Here is a 25,114-nt window from a genome sequence, read left to right as displayed (position 1 = left end):
AGATGGCTAGTGCTAGACGGTTGGAAATATTAGAAAATAGGATGTGGCATCTAAACGTAAGAATAACCAACTTTCCACAGGTTTTGGCAGAATTACCTTATTTATCTTTAAAAAGATTTCTTAGAGAAAAATTATCCTATACCGAGGAAGATATTCCTCAAATTAATACCTGTTATTTTCTTACTCAAAGGACTCAGGTCCCAGTAAATCTGACCAATTTCCTGGAAGACTCTACGTTAGATGTCGTACATAGGAATACATTAATAGTATCCTTTCTTACAGCTCAGGATGTAAGTAATGTCATGAAAAGATACTTTAAGAAATTTCCAACCAGTTTTTATGGCCAGGTGGTCAAGTTATATCCTGATCTGGCACCAATTACCAGGAATAGACGTAAGGAATTTTTAACCTTACGTCAACAAATTGTCTCAATGGGATTTGTATTTCTATTGCGTTTTCCATGCAGATGTGAGCTAAAGAAAGGAGAGCAAATTTATGTATTTCATCAAGTCAGTCAATTACAACAGTTTATTGATGCACAGCAAATCAATATAACTGCAATTGAAACACCTATAGCAGAATCCTCTCCTACAAGTGTTACATAGACAACTGAATGGCAAGATGGGCATAGTAATAGAATAGTTGGTATATGGAAATTGGAATTTATTTCCAATATTAATCTCCAGGGTTTCTAAGCTCTTAAAACTCAGCCTCCCTAGTTTTCTTTAAATGTATATTGCAGTTATAAGAATTACTTTACAGATTTAAGCTTTTTGAAATCTATAATATAGAAATAAAATGAAGTTTCTTTTCTGGAAGGTATTGTAGTAAGATATACTAAATATCTGATTGTTTTTTTTTTTTGTTTTCTTTTTATTTCTGTATTTGCTGATATATTGAATTGTTATGCTATTATATCAATATATAATTTTTCTTTGTCAAATTGGAATGAAAATGATAAATAAAGAATTTAAAAAAAAAAAAAAGATAGCTTTATGGAGCAACTGGTTCAGGAACCAACGAGAGAGGGAACAATTTTAGATCTAATTCTCAGTGGAGCACAGGACTTGGTGAGAGAGGTAACTGTGGTGGGGCTGCTTGGCAATAGTGATCATAATATGATCAAATTTGATTTAATGACTGGAAGGGGGACAGTATGCAAATCCAAGGTTCTCGTGCTAAACTTTCAAAAGGGAAACTTTGATAAAATGAGAAAAATTGGTAGAAAAAAAACTGAAAGGAGCAGCTACAAAAGTAAAATATGTCCAAGAGGCGTGGTCATTGCTAAAAAATACCATTCTAGAAGCACAGTCTAGATGTATTCCACACATTAAGAAAGGTGGAAAGAAGGCAAAACGATTACCGGCATGGTTAAAAGGGGAGGTGAAAGAAGCTATTTTAGCCAAAAGATCTTCATTCAAAAATTGGAAGAAGGATCCAACAGAAGAAAATAGGATAAAGCATAAATGTTGGCAAGTTAAATGTAAGACATTGATAAGACAGGCTAAGAGAGAATTTGAAAAGAAGTTGGCCATAGAGGCAAAAACTCACAGTAAAAACTTTTTTAAATATATCCGAAGCAGAAAGCCTGTGAGGGAGTCAGTTAGACCATTAGATGATCGAGGGGTTAAAGGGGCACTTAGAGAAGATAAGGCCATCGCAGAAAGATTAAATGATTTCTTTGCTTCGGTGTTTACTGAAGAGGATGTTGGGAAGGTACCCGTAATGGAGAAGGTTTTCATGGGTAATGATTCAGATGGACTGAATCAAATCACGGTGAACCTAGAAGATGTGGTAGATCTGATTGACAAACTGAAGAGTAGTAAATCACCTGGACCGGATGGTATACACCACAGAGTTCTGAAGGAACTAAAAAATGAAATTTCAGACCTATTAGTAAAAATTTGTAACCTATCATTAAAATCATCCATTGTACCTGAAGACTGGAGGATAGCAAATGTAACCCCAATATTTAAAAAGGGCTCCAAGGGGGATCCGGGAAACTACAGACCAGTTAGCCTGACTTCAGTGCTAGGAAAAATAGTGGAAAGTGTCCAAACATCAAAATCACAGAACATATAGAAAGACATGGTTTAATGGAACAAAGTCAGCATGGCTTTACCCAAGGCAAGTCTTGCCTCACAAATCTGCTTCACTTTTTTGAAGGAGTTAATAAACATGTGGATAAAGGTGAACCTGTAGATATAGTATACTTGGATTTTCAGAAGGCGTTTGACAAAGTTCCTCATGAGAGGCTTCTAGGAAAAGTAAAAAGTCATGGGATAGGTGGCGATGTCCTTTCGTGGATTGCAAACTGGCTAAAAGACAGGAAACAGAGAGTAGGATTAAATGGACAATTTTCTCAGTGGAAGGGAGTGGGCAGTGGAGTGCCTCAGGGATCTGTATTGGGACCCTTACTTTTCAATATATTTATAAATGATCTGGAAAGAAATACGACGAGTGAGAATCAAATTTGCAGATGATACAAAATTGTTCAGAGTAGTTAAATCACAAGCAGATTGTGATAAATTGCAGGAAGACTTTGTGAGACTGGAAAATTGGGCATCCAAATGGCAGATGAAATTTAATGTGGATAAGTGCAAGGTGATGCATATAGGGAAAAATAACCCATGCTATAATTACACAATGTTGGGTTCCATATTAGGTGCTACAACCCAAGAAAGAGATCTAGGTGTCATAGTGGATAACACATTGAAATCGTCGGTTCAGTGTGCTGCGGCAGTCAAAAAACCAAACAGAATGTTGGGAATTATTAGAAAGGGAATGGTGAATAAAATGGAAAATATCATAATGCCTCTGTATTGCTCCATGGTGAGACCGTACCTTGAATACTGTGTACAATTCTGGTCGCCACATCTCAAAAAAGATATAATTGCGATGGAGAAGGTACAGAGAAGGGCTACCAAAATGATAAGGGGAATGGAACAGCTCCCCCTATGAGGAAAGACTAAAGAGGTTAGGACTTTTCAGCTTGAAGAGACGGCTGAGGGGGGATATGATAGAGGTGTTTAAAATCATGAGAGGTCTAGAACGGGTAGATGTGAATCGGTTATTTACTCTTTCAGATAATAGAAAGACTAGGGGGCACTCCATGAAGTTAGCATGGGGCACATTTAAAACTAATCGGAGAAAGTTCTTTTTCACTCAACGCATAATTAAACTTTGGAATTTGTTGCCAGAAGATGTGGTTAGTGCAGTTAGTATAGCTATGTTTAAAAAAGGATTGGATAAGTTCTTGGAGAAGTCTATTACCTGCTATTAAGTTCACTTAGGGGCAGATTTTTAAAAAATACGCGAGCGCGTACTTTTGTTCGCGCACCAGGCGCGAACAAAAGCACGCTGGATTTTATAAGATACGCGCGTAGCCCGCGTATCTTATAAAATCCGGGGTCGGCGCGCGCAAGGGGGTGCACATTTGTGCAACCTGCGCGCGCCGAGCCTAGCGCGGCCTGCCTGTTCCCTCCGAGGCCGCTCCGATTTCAGAGCGGCCTCGGAGGGAACTTTTCTTCGCCCTCCCCCCACCTTCCCCTCCCTTCCCCTATCTAACCCACCCCCCCGGCCCTATCTAAACCCCCCCCCTTACCTTTCTCGGCAAAGTTACGCCTGCTGAAAGGAGGAGTAACTTTGCGCGTGTCGCCGGCAGCCCCGCTCCGTCCTCCGGTCCCAGGGGCGTGGTCCGGAGGCCTCGACCACGCCCCTGGGCCGGCACCACGCCCCCAGGCCCGCCCCCGAAACACCGCATCGTTTTGGGGACGCCCCGGACACGTCCCCTCCCGCCCCTTTTCAAAAGCCCCGGGACTTACACGCGTCCTGGGGCTTTAGGCGCGCGAAGGCCCTGCGCGCGTAAAGCCTGAAGGATTTACGCGCACGGCCCTTTTAAAATCCGCCCCTTAGAGAATAGCCACTGCCATTAGCAACGGTAACATGGAATAGACTTAGTTTTTGGGTACTTGCCAGGTTCTTATGACCTGGATTGGCCACTGTTGGAAACAGGATGCTGGGCTTGATGGACCCTTGGTCTGACCCAGTATGGCATTTTCTTAATGTTCTTATGTTGAAGGGTGAAGTGACTTGGCTAAGGTCAAAGAATGGTAGTGATATCTGAGCCTTGGCTTCTCTGGTTCATAGCCCGCTGCTCTAATCACTGGGCAATCCCTTGGATATTTTATTTATTTACTTACAATCTTTTCTATACCGTCGTTAAGTAGTATACCATCACAACGGTTTACGCAGAGGCACATATATACATTTATGAAAGATGTATAATTTAATACTATCTCTAGAGCCATTTGAAGTCCGGTAACAGTTTCGTAATAAAGACTGTTTTGCAAAAAGTTAAAGATCTTGTGCTTTTTCTACATTTCTCAGTTTCAATTGTATATCTAACTCTATCGGAATGTATGTTTTGCTTAATAAAAAAACACACTTATTGAGTGGAAAATGGTGCTGTGTTCCGGTGTTCTGCTGCCAGATTTCATATACCACTATTTACCGCTCTCTTTGTAAAATGCTTGCTTGAAAAGCCAGGTTTTTTAAACTCCCCTTTCACTTTCTTAATCTAACGAGCTGTCAAAGCCTTCAAAGCTGCTCTGCCTTGAACCACTAAATACCACAGAAGAACTCTAAAATCTAAACATAAGAACATAAGATATGCCATACTGGGTCAGACCGAAGGTCCATTAAGCCCAATATGCTGTTTCCAACAGTGGCTAATTCAGGTCACAAGTATCTGGCAGGAAACCAAATAGTAAATAGATCTCATGCTACTAACACCCAGGATAAGCAGTGGCTTTTCCTACGTCTAATAGGGTTAATAACTGTTAATGGTCTTTTTGTTTAAGAGCTTGTCAAAACCCAGCTATGCTAACTAACTTTACTGCATCCTCAAGCAATGAATTCAAATGTACTAACTTATTTACTAACTTCAAGAGAGTGTTTCAGAGTCCTTGTATATTTTTAAAGAGAAAACAGCCAATTTGCATTTACCCTTTGTATTCCATTCATGTTTTATACCTCTACCCCCCACTTCAGCCATTTTTTTTTCCAAGCTGAACAGCCCTAACCTCTTTAGCCTTTCCTTATAGGGGAGCCGTAACATCCTCTTTCCCATTTTGGTTGCCCTTTTCTGTACCTTTTCCAGTTCAGCTATATCTTTTTTGAGATGTAGAGACCAGAAACGTACACAGTATTCTAGATACAATCTCACCATGGAGAAATGCAGAGGTATTATGCATTTTTCCATTTTATTCTCCATGCCTTTCCTAATCATTCCTAATGTTGTTTGTTTTTTTGACCACCGCTGCACACCGGGCCAAGAATTTCAAAGTACTATACATGATGACCCCTAGATCCTTTTTCTGGATGGTAATTCCCAATTTAGAAACATAGAAATGACGGCAGAAGACGACCAATCGGCCCACCCAGTCTCCCAGCAAGCTTCACACTTCTTTTTTCTCATACTTATCTGTTTCTCTTGGCTCTTAGCAACCCTTGGTTCTATTTCCCTTTCACCCCCACCATTAATGCAGAGAGCAGTGATGGAGCTGCTTCCAAGTGAAATATCAAGCTTGATTAGTTGGGGGTAGTAACCGCCACAATAAGCAAGCTATACCCATGCTTATTTGTTTACCCAGACTATGTTATTCAGTCCTTATTGGTTGTTTTTCTTCTCCCCTGCCGTTGAAGCAGGGAGCTATGCTGGATATGCGTGAAGTATCAGTTTTTCTTCTCCCCTGCCGTTGAAGCAGAGGCTATGTTGGATATGCGTGAAGTATCAGTTTTTCTTCTCCTCTGCCGTTGAAGCAGGGAGCTATGCTGGATATGCGTGAAGTATCAGTTTTTCTTCTCCCCTGCCGTTGAAGCAGAGAGCTATGCTGGATATGCGTGAAGCATTAGTTTTTCTTCTCCCCTGCCGTTGAAGCAGAGAGCTATGCTGGATATGCGTGAAGTATCAGTTTTTCTTCTCCCCTGCCGTTGAAGCAGAGAGCTATGCTGGATATGCGTGAAGTATCAGTTTTTCTTCTCCCCTGCCATTGAAGCAGAGAGCTATGCTGGATATGCGTGAAGCATTAGTTTTTCTTCTCCCCTGCCGTTGAAGCAGAGAGCTATGCTGGATATGCGTGAAGTATCAGTTTTTCTTCTCCCCTGCCGTTAAAGCAGAGAGCTATGCTGGATATGCGTGAAGTATCAGTTTTTCTTCTCCTCTGCCGTTGAAGCAGGGAGCTATGCTGGATATGCGTGAAGTATCAGTTTTTCTTCTCCCCTGCCGTTGAAGCAGAGAGCTATGCTGGATATGCGTGAAGTATCAGTTTTTCTTCTCCCCTGCCGTTGAAGCAGAGAGCTATGCTGGATATGCGTGAAGCATTAGTTTTTCTTCTCCCCTGCCGTTGAAGCAGAGAGCTATGCTGGATATGCGTGAAGTATCAGTTTTTCTTCTCCCCTGCCTTTGAAGCAGGGAGCTATGCTGGATATGCCTGAAGCATTAGTTTTTCTTCTCCCCTGCCGTTGAAGCAGAGAGCTATGCTGGATATGCGTGTAGTATCAGTTTTTCTTCTCCCCTGCCGTTGAAGCAGGGAGCTATGCTGGATATGCGTGAAGTATCAGTTTTTCTTCTCCCCTGCCGTTGAAGCAGAGAGCTATGCTGGATATGCGTGTAGTATCAGTTTTTCTTCTCCCCTGCCGTTGAAGCAGAGAGCTATGCTGGATATGCGTGAAGTATCAGTTTTTCTTCTCCCCTGCCGTTGAAGCAGAGAGCCATGCTGGATATGCGTGAAGTATCAGTTTTTCTTCTCCCCTGGGAAACTACAGTTTGGATTACTTTTCTCTATGTGCGTATCACTTAGTGCTTGTTCACATCAAATTTCATCTGCCATCTGGATGCCCAGTCTCGCAAGGTGCTCCTGCAATTTTACACTATCCATTTGTGATCCAACAACTCCGAACAATTTTGTGTAGTCTGCAAATCTGATCATATCACTTGTCATTCTATTTTCCAGATCATTTACAAAATGTATCAAAAAGCACAGATCCCTGGTGCACTCCACAGTTTACCTTCCTCTACTGAAAAAACTTAAGTCCCACTCTCTCTTTCTCCTATCCTTTAACCAGTTAGCAATCCAGAATAGGACATTGCCTCCCAGCCCATGACTCCCCAGTTTTCTCAGGAATATCTCATAAGGGACTTCCTCAACTGTCATCTAAAAATCCAAATACACTACATCTAATGGCCCACTATTATCCACATGTTTATCAATCCTCTCAAAATTATGAAACAAGACTGATGAGGAAAGACCTCCCCTGAGCAAATCCATGCTGGCTGTATCCCATCAAACATAGAAACATAGAAATGACGGCAGAAGACGACCAATGGCCCATCTAGTCTGCCCAGCAAGCTTCATACTTATTTTTCTCATACTTATCTGTTACTCTGACCACTGAGGTCAGGGCCCTTATTGGTAACTTTTAGGTTGTAATTTCCTTCCACCCACACCATTGATGTAGAGAGCAGTGCTGGAGCTTCATCAATGTGAAGTATCAAGCCTAATTGGTTAGGGGTAGTAGTAGTAACCGCCGCAATAAGCAAGCTACTCCCACGCTTATTTGTTTACCCAGCCTTTGCAATTCAGTCCTTGTTGGTTGTTGTCTGAATATAAATCCTCTTTTCTTCATTCCCTCCTGCCGTTGAAGCAGTGAGCTGCGCTGTATACGGCACAACCTATTTGTTTTGTGATCCTATTCTCCAGTACAGCATTCACGATTCTTCCCAGCACCAAAGTCCACAGTTTCCCAGATCACCTCTGGAGCCCCCCCTCAAAGATTAGCATCACATTGGCCAATCCTCAGGCACCCGAGTCCCTTTGTTTAAGATGAAAAGGGCAAACCACCTTAGGGAGGAATAAAGGAACCATGCAAATCTTCTCTGCCTTGTCTGAAAAACTCAAAAAAGGGCTCCCTGCACCTCTGAAATTCATCCGGAGGAACAGATTGCTACAAAAAAAATATCACTAAGAGTAAGCAGCTTAAGTAATACCTCTCTCAGAGGTTCAAATAGATGACCAACCAGATATGTCCATTCCAAATTCAGATTCCATGCAAGTACTGACTCTCTCACCAGAGACCTAATATGCTTCACTCCTTGAAGGAAATAAGACATCCATATGATAAGCATCTGTCCATTAACCGGCCTCTACAACAGGCAACGAGCTGCACCTTTAGGAAGTTAAAGGTCAACCCTTATCCACCCACCACCCCACCCTCAGTAGGAAATCTAAGACAGCTGCAGCAAAACTCCTCTCTAACAGAGTACCAGACCTGAAACAACTTCCAAACTATCACATATACCAAGGATGTAGAAAGTTTCTTGTACCACAAGAGAGTATTTACAGCCTTCTGAGAATATTCCTTCTCTGTCAGTTCAGCCCTCTCAAGGGCCAAGCTGTAAGACCAAACTAAGATGGATCCTTGTGAACCACTGGCACCTGAACAGTAGGCCACTGTCCTGAATCAACAATAGCAGATCCTGTCCAACATTCTCACTAGATCCACATACCAGGGATGCCTTGGAAAACTGGAGGCCAACACAACAACAACAGACCTCCGATACCTGGGAATCTTCTGCAAGACTGCATACCAAAGGCCATGAATGGAACACCTAAAGACCCTGATCCAGCCTGTCTTGAATCAGGGCATCGAAACCAGATGATCCTTTATCCCTTCTTTGGCTGAAAAGTCTTTGCACCTATGCGTTGCTGCTGACCCCTATCAAGTTCTAACTCTAGTTCTCCCCATTTGGACATAACCTGGGAGAATGTCTCCTGCACATAAGAGTCAATTCTCTGAGGTCTAGCCCGTTACAACTGAGGGAAGTCTGCTTGTACATTCTCTACTCCCACTATATGAGTAGCAGAAAGGCCTTTCACATCATTATTTGCCCAGTCTAACAGCAGATCTACCTCTTCCACCACATGCTGACACCTGGATCCCCCTCAGGAAAACACATATACTACTCCCGTAGCACTGGCCAACAAGATCCTGATCGCCTGAACCCTGAAGAATGGGAGCAAATTAATGGAGTGCTTTCATAATCACTCTGGTTTCCAACTGATAGATGAGCCATTTGGTTTCTTTCAGATTCTAATTGCCTTGAGCTACTAGGTCTTGACAATGAACACCCCAGCCCCAGACAGGAAACAAGATTCTAGATCCACTCTCACTTCCAGGTTTTTGCATACCAGCTACAAGTATTTATTTATTTATTTATATAATTTATATACCGGAGGTTCCTGTATAATATACATATCACCCCGGTTTACAAGGAACAGTAACTATCGCTACATTTAGCGGTTTACATAGAACAGAATTAGGAAAAACGTTTTTACAATTGAACAAATGAAGTAAGCAAGTTTTTCCATTGAACAAACGAAGTGAACAAGTTTTAACATATAACAAAAAAAAAAAAAAAAAAAAAAAAAAAGTATCTTATTCATTATATTTTTGGACCTGGAGGAATGTTATTTGATGTTATTGATAAGACTATGTATGTGAATTGTAATCTGCCGAGATTTTCAGATTGATTGGAATATAAATTGGTTTAAAGAAATAAATAAAATAAAACTCTTCCTGGCTTACAGTATCAGAGGGAGGCAGTTCAAGAAAAAAGCCCTCTGCAAGGATTTCATGTGCACCCTTGCCCAAGAAACTAAATCCAAGGCAGCCACTATGAAACCTAAAATGTGAAGATAAATCCGCACCATGGATCTCTGAATCCTCAATGAATCATGTAACTGATTCTGCAACTTCCGGATCCTTCCCTAGTGTCTAACTGAATACCCAGGTTCTCCAGGGATTGAGAGGGAAATAGGGTAAAGCAAATGTTGCTTACCTGATGTAACAGGTGTTCTCACAGGACAGCAGGATGTTAGTCCTCACAAATGGGTGACATCGAGGATGGAGCCCACCACGGAAAACTTCTGTCAAAGTTTAAACAGAACTTTGACTGGCCCCTACTGGGCATGCCCAGCAAGGCACTGACCCTGCAGCCAGCAGGGGTCTCCCTTCAGTCTGATTATCAAGCTACAGGCAGTGCCTAGAAAGGAAAAATAAAACGAACCCAACACCGCGGGGAGGCGGGCGGGTTTCGTGAGGACTAACATCCTGCTGTCCTGTGAGAACACCTGTTACATCAGGTAAGCAACATTTGCTTTCTCACAGGACAAGCAGGATGGTTGTCCTCACAAATGGGTGAGTACCGAGCTGAGGATGTCCCGACTTGCACCAAATGTACCCAACGGTGTGCAGCAGGCACAACAACTGAGGAGAAATTTGGGAAAGGGCATCCGCACCCTACCGGGTAGGTGGAAGGGTGTTGGTACATCAGGTTGGAAAAAGGTTACGCAAGACAGACTGGCCGAAGATGGAGTCCTGTCTTCCAGCCTTGTCCAAACAATAGTGGGCTGCAAAGGTATGGAGAGAACTCCAGGTTGCAGCTTTGCAGATGTCAGGAAGCGGCACCGATCGAAGGTGTGCCACTGACGTCGCCATGGCCCTCACAGAGTGTGCTTTAACACGGTCTTGAAAAGGAATGCCAGCTTGCTCATAGCAAAAAGAAATGCAGTCCGCCAACCAGGAGGAAAGAGCCTGCTTACCCACAGGTTGTCCTAACTTGTTAGGATGGAAAGAGACGAATAATTGAGTGCTCTTCCTGTGAGAAACTGTACGGTCTAGGTAAAAAGCTAGAGCCCGTTTACAGTCTAGGGTATGCAGGGTCTGCTCTCCAGAGTTGGAGTGGGGCCTGGGAAAAAAGATAGGTAGTACGATAGATTGATTGATATGAAACTCCGAAACTACCTTAGGTAAAAATTTAGGGTGAGTGCGGAGTACCGCCCGGTCCTGCAGGAGCTTAGTGTAAGGCGGATAGGTAACTAGGGCCTGCAATTCACTAACCCTGCGAGCTGAAGTAACAGCCAAAAGGAATAACACTTTCCAAGTGAGATATTTCAAGTCACAGGAGTGTAGAGGTTCGAAAGGAGGTTTCATTAGACGACCAAGAACCAGGTTAAGGTCCCAGGATGGGGCCGGAGGACGCAAGGGTGGCTTTAGATGGAGTAAGCCCTTAAGAAAGCGTGTTACTAGGGGTTGTACTGAAATAGGATTACCCCCAATACCCTTATGGAAGGCGGCTACCGCACTGACATGCATTCTGATAGAAGAGGTTTTAAGACCTGATTCAGAGAGATGCCATAAATAGTCCAAGAATTTGGAGATTGGACAGGAAAGGGGATCAAGGGACTGAGAAGTGCACCATGATGTGTACCTTTTCCATTTGTATGAGTAAGACTTTCTTGTGGAAGGCTTTCGTGAAGCTATCAGGACCCGAGAAACGGAATCTGAAAGGTTAAATGGTTGAAGGATTAACCTTTCAACATCCATGCCGTCAGGGACAAGGCTTGGAGGTTGGGATGGAGGAGGCATCCGTCGTTTTGAGTGAGCAGATGCGGGTCCTTTCCTAGAGGAACGTGCCTGCGGATGGAGAGATCCTGGAGTATTGGAAACCATACTTGGCGTGGCCAGTAAGGTGCTATCAGGATCATGGTTCCTCCGTCTTGGCGTAGCTTCACGAGAGTCTTTGACACAAGAGGGAGTGGAGGGAATGCATAGAGCAGACCGGTTGTCCATTTGAGGGAGAATGCATCTCTCGGCCGAGAGTGCTGGCTCCGAATGAGAGAGCAGTAATCGTCCACTTTGTGGTTCTGAGGGGACGCAAAGAGGTCTATGCGGGGAGAACCCCACTTGTGAAACAGAGAGGTCGCTACCAGAGGATCGAGTGACCACTCGTGTGGTTGGAAGACACGGCTCAGCTGGTCTGCCAATACATTGTCTACTCCCGGCAGGTAAGTGGCCCTGAGGTACATGGAGTGGGAGAGGGCTTCCGCCCAGATCTGCGCAGCTTCCTGACACAGAAGGAAGGAGCCTGTGCCTCCCCTGCTTGTTTATGTACCACATGGCCACTTGGTTGTCCGTCTGGATTAAGATTATCTGATGAAATAGATGATCTTTGAAAGTTCGGAGCGCATAGCGGATTGCTCGAAGTTCCAGGAAATTGATCTGGTGTTCGGCTTCCTCTTTGGACCATAACCCTTGGGTTTGAAAGTCGTCCACATGGGCTCCCCAACCGATGTGAGAAGCGTCGGTGGTTAGGATTACTTGCGGATCCGGTGGAAGAAAAGGTAAGCCCTGAAGGAGATTGACCTGAGTCGTCCACCAGGTTAAGGATAGGCGCAGCGCTTGTGTGACTGTGACTATGGAGGACAGAGGCTGAAAAGCTTGAATCCATTGGTGTCGTAGAGTCCATTGTGTTACTCTCATGGCTAGTCGGGTCATGGGAGTGACTTGAACCGAGGATGCCATGTGTCCTAGGAGAATGAGGAACTGGCGAGCCGTGGCAGTGTTCTGAGACTGGAGCTGGCGAGCCAGGGATATTAGGGTGTGGACCCTCTGAAGAGGAAGGTAAGCCTTTGCCTGTAAGGTGTCCAAGTCTGCCCCAATGAAGGATAAGGTTTGAGATGGGACTAAGCAAGATTTGTCGTAATTGACAAGAAACCCTAAGGAAAGGAGTGTTTGAATTGTCAATTTTAGGGAGGATTGAGCTATCTGTTGGGTGGAGGCCCTGATTAGCCAATCGTCCAGGTAGGGGTAGACGTGGACACCTTCCTTCCTTAGGAATGCTGCTACCACTACGAGACATTTGGTAAAGACTCGTGGGGCAGAAGCCAGACCGAAAGGTAGGACACGGTATTGATAATGGTCGTGGCCTACTAGAAACCGCAGATATTTGCGATGGGATTGTGTGATCGCAATGTGGGTATAAGCGTCCTTGAGGTCGAGAGAGCACAGCCAATCCCCTCTTTGTAGCAGAGGGAGCAGCGCGCCTAGGGTTACCATTTTGAACTTCTCTTTTTGAAGGTATTTGTTGAGGGCTCGAAGGTCCAAAATGGGACGTAGTCCCCCTGATTTCTTTGGTATTAGGAAGTATCTGGAATAGAATCCCTTGCCTCGTTGAGAGGGAGGAACGGGTTCTATAGCATTTGATTGCAGAAGAGGAGATACTTCCTGTTGTAATTGAGCCAAATGGGTGGATAGACTCCACGCTTGAAGAGGCGGGGAGTCTGCCGGAAGAGTTATGAAGTTGAGGTGGTAACCCTGTGCGATAATTGTTAGCACCCACTGATCTGAGGTGATCTGCAACCAAGGTTGTAGAAAATGGTACAGTCAACCTCCTACAGGAATGTCTGGAAGAGGGGTTTGGCATGTGTTCCCTACAGGGGAGTCAAAGGCCAGCCGCAGGCCCAGGAGGAGGGGCTACAGTAGGCCTTTGTTTCCTAGGCTGACGCGGCTGAGGCCTAGTAGAGGATCGAGCTGGACGAGGCCTGGCCGATGGAGGGTAGTAACGGCGTGGCCGAAAGAACGACTTCTTAGAGTCCTTCTTAAGTGGTTGTTTGGAGGAAACCTCAGACGGAACAGAAGAAAGTTGTTTCAACGTCTCGTGGTGATCTTTTAATTCAGCTACAATTTGCTGAATTTGTTCTCCAAACAAATTGTCCCCTAAGCAGGGTAAATCCGCTAAACGATCCTGGACCTCTGGGCGAAGGTTGGATGATTTTAACCAAGCCCAACGTCTGGCCGAAATGGCAGTAGCTGAAACCTTTGTGGAGGCATCAAAGATGTCATAAGCCGTTCTGATCTCGTGCTTCCCTGCTTCAAACCCTTTGTTAAGAAGGGTCTGAAGCTGTGGCTGGTATTGGTCAGGTAATGTGTCAGCAAAATCTTGCATCTGTTTAAGGATGGCTCTGTTATATTGCGTCATGTAGAGTTGATATGAGGCTATGCGAGAAATCAGCATAGCTCCATGGTACACTTTCCATCCCACACTGTCCAGGAATTTATTGTCCTTGACCGGCGGAGTGGAGGAGTGTGGCTTTAGACGCTTGGCCTTTCTTTGTGCGGACTCAACCACAACAGAGCGATGATCCAGTTGAGGCTTTTGAAAGCCTGGTGCTGACTGGACGAGATATGTGGAGTCAGCCTTCTTGTTAACTGGTGATACAGATGAAGGAGATTCCCAGTTTTTCTTTAAGAGATCGAGAAACACCTGGTGAATGGGGATGGAAGCGATGATTTTTGGAGCATCCAAAAATTGAAGCAGTTCCATCATCTGGTGTCTGTCATCGGTCTCAGATTGCAGCTGAAAAGGTACAATTTCGGACATCTCCTTTACAAAATTAATAAAGGAGAGATCCTCTGGAGGAGATCTTTTTCTACTCTCTGTAGGAGAAGGCGGTGATGGTAAATCTGTGTCAGAAGATGTATCATCACCCCAGGTATCATAGGGATCACTTGGGGGCTGAAGCCCCGATGGACCTGGTTGAGGATCCAAAGGCATCGAAGGAAACCTTGGAGGAACCAGTGGTACAATCGGTACTGGGAACGGCATCGAGGATTTCGGTGCTGCCGATGGAGTCGGTGCCTGTCTTGGAACCGATGGAGCCAAAGGATAAATCGGTGGAGATATACGAGAAGGCACCGATGGGACCACCCCGGAAGGGGGAATCAGGAACGGTGTTTCTCCCGCCGATGAAAATCCAGTCGGAGACGATGGCACTGTCGGTGCTACTGGAATCATCGATGGAAGGGCATGTACAAGTGCCTCCATACGTTGTAGTAGCGGTGCCAGCGCTTCCACCAAAGGTTCGGTGGTCGGTTCCTTCCTTGGTGGCGGAGTCGGTGCCGGGGTCGATGCCGGTGGCGGTGCCGGAATCGGTGCCGGAGACGGTGCCAATGGAGGTTGGAATCTTTGCATCGCTTTCTCGATGGCCTCCTGGACCAGCAGGTCCAGTTCAGCCCGGAGACCAGGGGTAACAATACCCGGCTCGACGGGAGAAGGAGGCTGAGGCAGAGCCGGAGGGACCACCGTAACCGGTGGGATCACGGCTCCCACACCCCGAGAGGGTGAGGGTTTCCTCGATGCCTGCGAACGAGACGTGGACGGTGCCAAGTCTGATCGAGGCCTCTTAGTCGGTGGTTCGGCCTGTTCAGAGGTCGATGACTGTGGATCCTCGACTGGCCGAGACTTGTGCCGTCGATGGCGATGCTTGTCCTTCCGGTCTCCTCGCCCATCCGGGGAGGGGACAGGAGTCGACGGCCGAGAAGTCATCGATGGTGGACGGTCACCGGAGGGTTGACGATGGTGGTGCAATTTCGACGGTGCCGGTTCCGATGACGTCGATGCTATCGATGGCGTTGGGGTGGGTGCATGGAAGAGGAGCCCCATCTTCTCCATCCTGGCCTTGCGACCCTTAGGTGTCATTAGGGCACATTTGGTGCAAGTCAGGACATCATGCTCACTACCCAAACACAAAACACAAACCCTATGGGGGTCTGTGATTGACATAGTCCGGGTACAATCCGGACATCGACGGAACCCCGTTGCCATGGCTTAAGGCCAAATTTAGTCGCGGGATCGGTAAGTGCCAACAGGCCTCGAGGGCCAAATTCGACGGTAGTCGAGGAAAAAGGCAAAAAACTTACCGGTTTCCGCGAAGGTGACAAAAATTTGTCGAAGGGAGACCCCTGAGGGGCAAATTTTCTTCGGGAAGAAAAGTACCGAATTCCTGTCAGGAACGTGGTAAGGGAGCTCCTTTCACCGCGTGGCAACTGCTACGCGGAAAAAAGAAGACTGAAGGGAGACCCCTGCTGGCTGCAGGGTCAGTGCCTTGCTGGGCATGCCCAGTAGGGGCCAGTCAAAGTTCTGTTTAAACTTTGACAGAAGTTTTCCGTGGTGGGCTCCATCCTCGATGTCACCCATTTGTGAGGACAACCATCCTGCTTGTCCTGTGAGAATAAATTAATCTTGTTGAAATTGAAACCCAGCCCAGCACCCACAATAACTATCACTCCAGCCGTCACGGATTCACTTTCTTGGGCTGCCATTGCTCAGACCAATCAATTGTCTGGACATGAATGCACCAAAATACCTTCTCTATGCAGGGCCGCTGCCACCACAATCATTACCTTGGAAAAAGATTTTGGAGCCAAAGCCAACCCAAATGGGAGAGCCTGAAACTGAAAAACGTCTCCTCATCACAGCAAAGCAGATATTTCTGATGCCTCTCTTATCAGGAAATGTAGAGCTGCTTCTATTTGATTTAACTACATTAAAAATTCTCCTTGTCACATTGCTATTATATAAGCACAAACAATATGTACTACCTCTATAATATTACAGGAATACATCACAAAAAAATGGTGTAAAAGGCTTCAGATGCTAAAATACAGAAAGACGTCTGTAAATTAGATTTCATGAACACAATCATTTGTCAGAAAAACCTCCAAAATTTTAAAGGTCATCAAAAAAAAGCCCACATTGTTTTTAGGTATAAAGAGAGTGAAAAAAAATTAGGCAAACAATAAGAAGCCTTGATGGTACAGTGAGTCACTGCAATGTGGCCATCTTTTCACCTAAGTGGCTGCATCAGAGAGAAACCATTACAAAGGCTTCACAGTGATCTTAGGAAAAGAAGATTCTCAGTCTGAGTAGAACACCTTCATAGCCTTGTGGACCTGCTTCAGGTCCAGAAGTGGGCAAAAGGTACCCTTAATTGCTACTACACTTAACAGAAGGCTTGGGGGTAGCCTGCATGGAGCAGCAATTGCTACTACCCAAAAAAAACAACAAACTAACTTTTTGGACATACGAGATGGATCGTATAGCAGAGTTGCTTACCTGTAACAGGTGTTCTCCCAGGACAGCAAGATGTAGTCCTCACATATGGGTGACGTCACTGGACGGAGCCCTATCACGGAAAATTTTTCTGTCAAAGTTTCTAGAAAGCTTTGACCGACACTGGCACACTGAGCATGCCCAGCATGCCATGATCCCTGTGTCCACAGGAGTCTCCCTTCAGTCTCGTTTGTAGCAAAAAGTGTGAGTGAAAAAATAAAATAAGAAACGTAAGCAGAACCAACTCCGCGGGGTGGCGGGTGGGTTTCGTGAGGACTACATCCTGCTGCCCTGGGAGAACACCTGTTACAGGTAAGCAACTCTGCTTTCTCCCAGGACAAGCAGGATGGTAGTCCTCACATATGGGTGATTAGCAAGCTGCAGGCTCACGCGTATTACAACAGGCCAATAGCAGACAACTTGTGCGCAGGCACAATAATTGGGGTGCTATTGGCAATGATGAGGCAGCCTGACATCATAGCAGGTGGATGTAGAAGGAGTAGAAGGTAGGTGTTCCACCTTCACAGAGCGGAAGGATGGAGGGCTGTCATCTCCCAATTAAATTTAAAAAAAAACAAAAAACAGGGATGGGATCCATCAGGTCTAGAGGATGCATATAAAGAGCAGGTAGTAAAACAACTGCACGGAGCGGCAGTAGCCACAGAGGCATTCACGGAGCGGGATGCCAGTGGCCAGTGGTAGGTGTCCACCTTCATGGAGCGGAAGGATGAAGGGCAGCCATCTCCCAATTAAAAAAAAAAACAAAAAAAGAAAAAAACAGGGATGGGTTCATGGGCTATAGGTATTACCAATTATTAGGCTTTTCAATATTTGATGATAGTTAATGTGACTTTCAAGGCATAGCTCCCTGCTTCAATGACAGGGGAGAAGAAAAACTAATACTTCACACATATCCAGCATTGCCCTCTGCTTCATGGCAGAGAGCTATGCTGCCGCTTACCCAACTAATCAAACTTAATATGTCACTTGGAAGCAGCTCCATCACTGCTCTCTACATTAATAGTGGGGGTGAAAGGGAATTAGAACATAAGGTTACTAAGAGCCAAGAGAAACAGATAAGTATGAGAAAAAATAAGTGTGAAGCTTGCTGGGCAGACTGGAATGACCAATTGGTCTTCATCTGCCGTCATTTCTATGTTTCTATGTTTCTATATATGAGTTGGGGATTATAGTGGAAGAAAGCATGTCAAGACAGGTTGGTTGGTCAAAGGCAGAGTCTTGATAGACTTCGATATGTAAGTAATAGGGGCTGCGAATGTGTGAAGAGAGCTACATTGTCGAGCCCAGGAAATGTCGGCAATTGGTACTGGAAATACGTGGAATAGAATCCTTTCCCCTGCTGGGTCAAGGGAACCGGTTGTATGGCCCTGGCATACAGAAGGGTTGAGAGTTCCGACTCGAGAAGTGTTGTGTGATTGTCCTGGCTCCACGCTAGACTGGGTGGGGAGTCCGGGGGTTACAAATTGGTTACAAAGTGGCAAAGGTGGCCTCCCATTGGGATCAAGGGGAGATGGCTGCTGCTGTCTGGAAAGGAGTCAAAATCCAGTTGCAGGACCAGCTTGTGGAGCTGACTGTGCTCTAGGTGTCCTCGCTTGGCGTGCATGTCCTCTCTGAGGGGTCCGAGCTGGTCGAGCACAGGATGCGGGAGGATAATACCTACGTGGTCTATAAAATTGTTTCCTGGTGTCCCTGCGCATAGCCCTTTGTTGAAAGGGGTGTGAGGGAAGGGGGTCCTTTATTCATTTGTGGTGGCAGTGCCCCGCATCTGAAAAAAGATATAATTGCGATGGAGAAGGTACAGAGAAGGGCAACCAAAATGATAAAGGGGATGGAACAGCTCCCCTATGAGGAAAGACTAAAGAGGTTAGGACTTTTCAGCTTGGAGAAGAGACGACTGAGGGGGGATATGATAGAGATGTTTAAAATCATGAGTGGTCTAGAACGGGTAGATGTGAATCGGTTATTTACTCTTTTGGATAGTAGAAAGACTAGGGGGCACTCCATGAAGTTAGCATGGGACACATTTAAAACTAATCGGAGAAAGTTCTTTTTCACTCAATGCACAATTAAACTCTGGAATTTGTTGCCAGAGGATGTGGTTAGTGCAGTTAGTATAGCTGAGTTCAAAAAAGGTTTGGATAAGTTCTTGGAGGAGAAGCCCATTAATGGCTATTAATCAAGTTTACTTAGGGAATAGCCACTGCTATTAATTGCATCAGTAGCATGGGATCTTCTTGGTGTTTGGGTAATTGCCAGGTTCTTATGGCCTGGTTTGGCCTCTGTTGGAAACAGGATGCTGGGCTTGATGGACCCTTGGTCTGACCCAGCATGGCAATTTATGATGTTCTAATGGTATTTTGAGTGGCATTTTTTTCTTTTGCCCATAAGCTGTTGGGGACTCCTATAAACCCTCCCCCTGAATCTATATTGTTGAACTTGCCCCTCAATATAGTTGTGCATAAGGGGATTTTGTTTCATCAAATTATGCTTTCTGCCCTGGCCCACAGATGGAAATCTGATTTGGTCCCTACTATAGATGATGTCCAGTGAAGACTAGATAAGATGTCTTTTATCCAAATTAACAGCTGTTAAAAAAAATCACACACTAAATATTTTAAATTCTGGAACCCTTGGTTAATGAAGGGTTCGGTACTCCTGTAAAATTCTTCCGGGATGTTTTTTTTTTTTTTTAAATGGGTTCCCCTTCTTGGTTGCTATGTCCCTCAGAGAAATCACTTTAAGGACGTCACCTCTGAAAATACAGCTGCCTTATCAGGATCCTTTTCCTGCTCTAATCAGGATCTCTTTGGTACCTTCTGAGTAAAATCTTCCTTTTCTCTTGAACTGAACCCCCTGGGGATTCCCTGTTTAAGACAAAATGCTTCAGGCATCAGAACAAACTCAATACAAAAGGATGATTCCTAAGATCCCCAGTCCAAATCCTTCCTTCTGAGGTTCCCCTCATCCCGAAGTCTACAGCCATCTTTCCTCACTGGTTCCAGGATTAGACGCTTTCCAAATGGCCACCGCAATAGCTCTGCTGGCTCACTTCCTCCAGAGGAATGTGGATCCACCCTGGCGACTGACCACGCACTGGGCCTGGATGTATGGCCTGCTTACAGTGTCAGTGCCACCTCGGACTGTTCTGATCTTGCCTCTAGCAGTTCCAGCACACTCCTGCCACAGTGGTACTCCTGTGCTACCCTCTATAGACGGAACAGTGCTTCCCACTTTCCATGGAAACCACCATTAGCAGCTACCCAGCAAAAGGTTATCTGTTGCTACCTTCCAGAACTCATTCCACTAGGGGAAAAAGGGATTTGCCAAACCTGTGTACTCACTCCCCATTTTAAACAGTCAGATAAGCACCTTAGATCCCTCCCCCCCCTTTTTTTTTTAGCTTTACAAAGCATCAAAAAGAAGGGATATTTTCCTTTTGGGGGGGGGGGGGAATGACTGATTCAGTGCCGCTTTTCAGGAACTCTATCCCCATCAGGGTCAAATCTTCCCTGTTCAAGGAGTAGAAGGAACCAGGCTGTCTGCTGGAAATGGAGGGAATGAGGGAGCCAGCACCACCAGTTTTCGATTCCTTTCTTATGCCCAGGACCAAGCCAGGCCACCAATCTTTCCTGCCTACACTAAGATGAAACCTCCTGGGAGCAATTTGTCTCAAACTCTTAAGCTGCGGGATTCAGCGCCTCTATCATCTGCTGGAGACAGAAATACTGAAGTGCTGCAGGCTTCACTGTGCCCTTTATAAAGGGGTTGTGCCAGCAAATCAGAATCTTTTCCATCTCTATCTGCTGACAAGGATGCTGAACCCATGCATGCTGGATTGGTCTGGTGAGGAGGTATTATTGGGGAGAGGGCTTTACTTCATGCAGTGAGCACACATATTAAGGGGCTGTCCAGGTAAACTTGAGTGTATAAATCTGGTTAGAAAAAAATCAGAATCCTAACTTTATCTGAGTACATTCAGTAGGAGATTTTTACATGGATAAATTATGTACATAGCTTTCCCCCAGAAAAATGTGCCACATCATTGAATATTGACCTCTAAGAACACAAAGATGATACCCGAAGAGAGCAGACAAAGGCAATAAAGGAAAATTAGGTCTCACCTTCGATAATTTTCGTTCCTGTAGTACCAAGGATCAGTCCAGACTGCTGGGGTTATGCCTTCCTTCCAGCAGATGGAGTCAGAGAGAAAACTGAAAAGCACCACCCATATAACCCGGGGTGCCACCTGCGATCCCTCAGTATTATTGATAACAAAGCAGAATGAAAAAACCATTGTCACCAAAAAGGCGTGTGTAAGATAAAAACTCAAATACACTTTGCAACCCGTGACTAGATCAAGTTAAAACTAAACTTACTCAATAAATGAAGCAACATGAACTCGCAATTATAATCATGTAGTAGACTGCGGTGGGGGGGGGCGGGGCCCAGAGGAATATAGCGTCTCTGAGGGAGGAAGAGAGTGACTGGCCCACTGGTAAATACTCCCCCTCCCCCTGCCGAGCCTGCCTACAGAGGGCTGCTTCGATATCTCACACCCTGTTCTATCTATTTATTATTATAATTAATTTTTTTTTAAATGACCCAGTCACAGGTGCCAAAACTGCATTAAAGCTTTCCCTTTTTTTTTTTTTGGAACTTCAAACCTGGTGGGGGAACCAAGACTAGGACCGCAGGGTAAGTCTCATCTGCTGGAGTCAGAGAAAATACTGAGGGATCGCAGGTGGCACCCCTGGTTATATGGGTGGTGCTTTTCAGTTTTCTCTCTGACTCCATCTGCTGGAAGGGAGGCATAACCCCAGCAGTCTGGACTGATCCTGGTACGTACAGGGAACGGAATTTTTCATTAAAATATGATTTATCAGATTGTAGCTCCGAGTCTACCAGACTGCTATTTAACATGCTCTAGTCACACGGGGCGATTCTGCTGGACTTTTGTCGTCTGTTTGGACTGTTAATCTTGCTCAATCTGCTCAGTATACATTTCCTTACTTATAGTAAGATTGTATGCTGTTGAGAACGACATACACACTTCTGCCTCTGCGAAAGTATGGAATACACTCCAGCATGCTTATGAGACAGTCCGCTTAAAAGGCACTCCACTAACAATTTTTGGCTTACTACTTAAATCCCCAGAGCCCTTACCTGTGGTCCTGGGATCACACACATGGAATTTATTAAAGTCCCCATCACATTTCCGAAGGCTCTCTTCTTCCAATTTGTCAGGTTCCTGTAGGAGCAGTTCTGATTTCATGATGTCTTGTGATCTCAGCACATTCGGATTGCCTCCGGGGAATATTCCACCATCTCCCTTACCACAATGCTGCCTCTCACCAAGCTCCGGTTCTTCGTGCCACCTCTTTCCTTCTAGAATATCAGAGACCCTTGCATGTATTGCAGTGAACTGAAGAGACAGAAGAGAACGCTAAAAGACTTCATGTCGAAATAGCTTTATATGTTCAAAGCAGCATTATACTACTGAGCGAATGGGGGGGGGGGGGGGGGGCAGGAAACCAGACTTGATTTTGTGTTATAGTAAAAGATTCGAGAAGGCAGCCAAAAGGAACATTGGTTCTTACCTGCTAATTTTCATTCCTGGAATATCACAGATCAGTCCAGACGCATGAGTTTTGCTCTCCTACCAGCAGATGAAGAAAAGCTTTACTGACATTGCACTACTTAGGTTAGCATGCCACCTGCAATTCCTCAGTTTGACCTGTACCCTCGCTAAGATGAAAGTCAACTCACCAATAACTCCCATACCCAACTTGAGCAGGGGAAAACTGGACCCCCAACTGGAGGCCTGACCACTGAGAAGGGAGACTGAACACTCCCAATGGTACAGCACCATCTTATTTACACATACCAGACAGCGGCCTTTTCTAAACAAGGGCTGGGCCCTGGACTGATCTGTGGTATTCCGGGAATGAAAATTAGCAGGAAAGAATCAGGTAAGAACCACATTTTTCTTTCCTGTTCTTATCCCAGATCAGTCCAGCCACATGGGAAGTACCCAAGCCCCTCTACACTGGACGGGGACCTGAAAGATCCGCCTGCAACACACTCTCCCCCAAAGCCAGCTGTTTCCGGCACTTGAACATCCAAGCGGTAATGCTTAGTGAAAGTGTGCAGAGAAGACCAGGTTGCCACTCTGCAGATCTCCTGCAGAGAAACAGACTGACATTCTGCCCAGGGCGCCGCCTGCACCCTAGGGGAACGAGCTCTCAGCCCCTCAGGAATAGGTTGCCCTTTACATAAAAGGGCTGAGACGATGGCCTTTTTCAACCGTTGTGCAATGGTCGCCTTAGAAGCCTTGTTCCCTTTGGATGCTCCACCACAGAGAACAAACAAGTGATCAGATCATCAGAAATCACTGGTGACCTTCAGATACCATAACAGCACCCGACACATTCGACAAATGAAATTCCCATGCATGTAGCTCTGACGCATCCAAATTTCGACACCTCCTCCTTTGAAATCTGTAGGAAGGGGTCCCTATAAGACAATGCCTGAATTTCTGATATCCTCCTAGCAGAACAAGTTGCCACCAAAAAGACCTCCTTCAGCGAAGCCTGCTGCAGTGGCTCAAACAGCCCACAGAGCACCCTCAACACTAAGTTAAGGTTCCATAAAGGAAACACCTGCCACACTGGCAGGCGTAAATGCTTCACTCCTTTCAAAAAGCAAACTACATCTGCATGCAAAGCCAGCAGCATCCCCTGTATCTTTCCTCGAAAACAGCCCAGGGCTGCCACCTGGACTTGCAGTGAATTGAAGGCCAACCCTTTTGCTAGTCCCGCTTGCAGAAAAACCAAAATACTAGAAAGAGACGCCTGAAAAGAAGGAATACCCTCCCCATGACACCAATGCTCAAACACTCTCCACATCCACACATAAGCAAAAGAAGAATGGTTTTTAGCCTGTAACAAAGTCGTGATGAGCTCCTCCAAATGGTGCCTTTCAAAAGCCAAGCCATGAGACAAAAGCGAGCTGCCTAATCCGCAAAAATTGGGCCTTAACGGAGCAGATGCAGAAGACGTCTGAGCCTCAGGGGTCCATCCACTGCCAGATTTATCAGATCTATGAAACACGGGCAACTTGGCCATTTTGGAGCTATGAGGACCATTTTCCCCGGGTGAGTCTCGATATGTTATAGAATTCTCCTTACCAGGGGCCACGGTGAAAATATGATCAGAAAAATCATGGAAGGCCACAGGAGAACCAGAGCATTGAACCCTTTGGTGCCCACCTACCTTCTGCAACTGAAAATGTTGCACCTTTTCATTCTGCTTAGAGGTCATCAAGTCTAACTGAGGCACACTCCACCTGGACTGAATGAGCTTCATCACCTCATCCACCAGCTTTCACTCTCTTAGATCTAGGACACTGTGGTTAAGAAAGTCTGCTTGCACATTCTCCATCTCGACTACATGGGACACCACCAGAGCTGCCAGGTGTTGCACCACACAGCCAAATAGTTCCTGGGCCCTTGAGACACCAAAAGGCTCCTTGTTCCTTCTTGATTGTGATATAAGCTACCGTTATTGCATTGTCTGATAGAATTCTAACCTCCCAACTGAGACAGAAAGAAGAGAAATGCACTGCAAACTGCTCTCATTTCCAAACAATTGATAGACCATGACTCTTCTGCCAACCACTGACCCTGTGCCATCTGCTCCTGGAAGATGGCACTTCAGCCCTTCAGGCTTGTATCTGTGTTCACTACTACCCAATCCAGGATTTCAAACTTCATCCCCCTTCTCTAGATGTGCTCAAGAAAGCCACCAAGATAGATTGGACCTGGATTCCTCCAGTAAAAGATAGACAATGATGAAACTCCTCTGAGTATTCCAGTGGGACAGAAGCAGCCTCTGGAGAGACTGCAGATGCATGAATGCCCAAGGAACTAGACGAGTGTAGAAGCCACAGAACCCAGAATCTGCAAATAGTCCCAGGCTCTGGGAATGTAGATTTAACAACCTGTAGACCTGCAACCACCACTCTCTCCTCCATAAGGAACACCTTTCCTAGGGCAGTATCGAAGTGGGCCCCCACGTACTCTAGCTACTGGGATGGAACCAAGTGGCTCTTTGTCAAATTTATTACACAGCTGAGAGACTGCAACATCTGCATCACCTAGTGCACTGAGCACGGAGAATCCCCAGTCGTCCAGATAAGAAAGCACTAAAATGCATCCCTATTTAGATGATTGGCCAAGTCAAGGCAAAGCTACGTCCACCACCACTATTACTTTGGTGAATATCTACAGCTCTCTCATGA

General features: G+C 45.4%; 1 protein-coding gene across 4 annotated transcripts in view; it reads right to left on the bottom strand.

Annotated features, from left to right (window-relative positions):
- Positions 1 to 25,114, bottom strand: part of LOC115098282 (centromere protein F-like) — a 116,068-nt gene that overhangs the window by 10,155 nt on the left and 80,799 nt on the right. For all 4 annotated transcript variants that reach the window (XM_029614794.1, XM_029614795.1, XM_029614793.1 and 1 more), the window contains one exon: positions 21,980 to 22,238. In XM_029614794.1, coding sequence (XP_029470654.1) covers positions 21,980 to 22,238 — 259 coding nt within the window. The remainder of the gene's footprint in view (positions 1 to 21,979; positions 22,239 to 25,114) is intronic.

Source organism: Rhinatrema bivittatum, chromosome 8, assembly GCF_901001135.1.
Source record: "Rhinatrema bivittatum chromosome 8, aRhiBiv1.1, whole genome shotgun sequence".
NCBI classification, from domain to species: Eukaryota; Metazoa; Chordata; class Amphibia; order Gymnophiona; family Rhinatrematidae; genus Rhinatrema; species Rhinatrema bivittatum.
The sequence above is the reverse complement of the archived record's forward strand: the minus strand, read 5'-3'. Positions and strand labels throughout refer to the sequence as shown.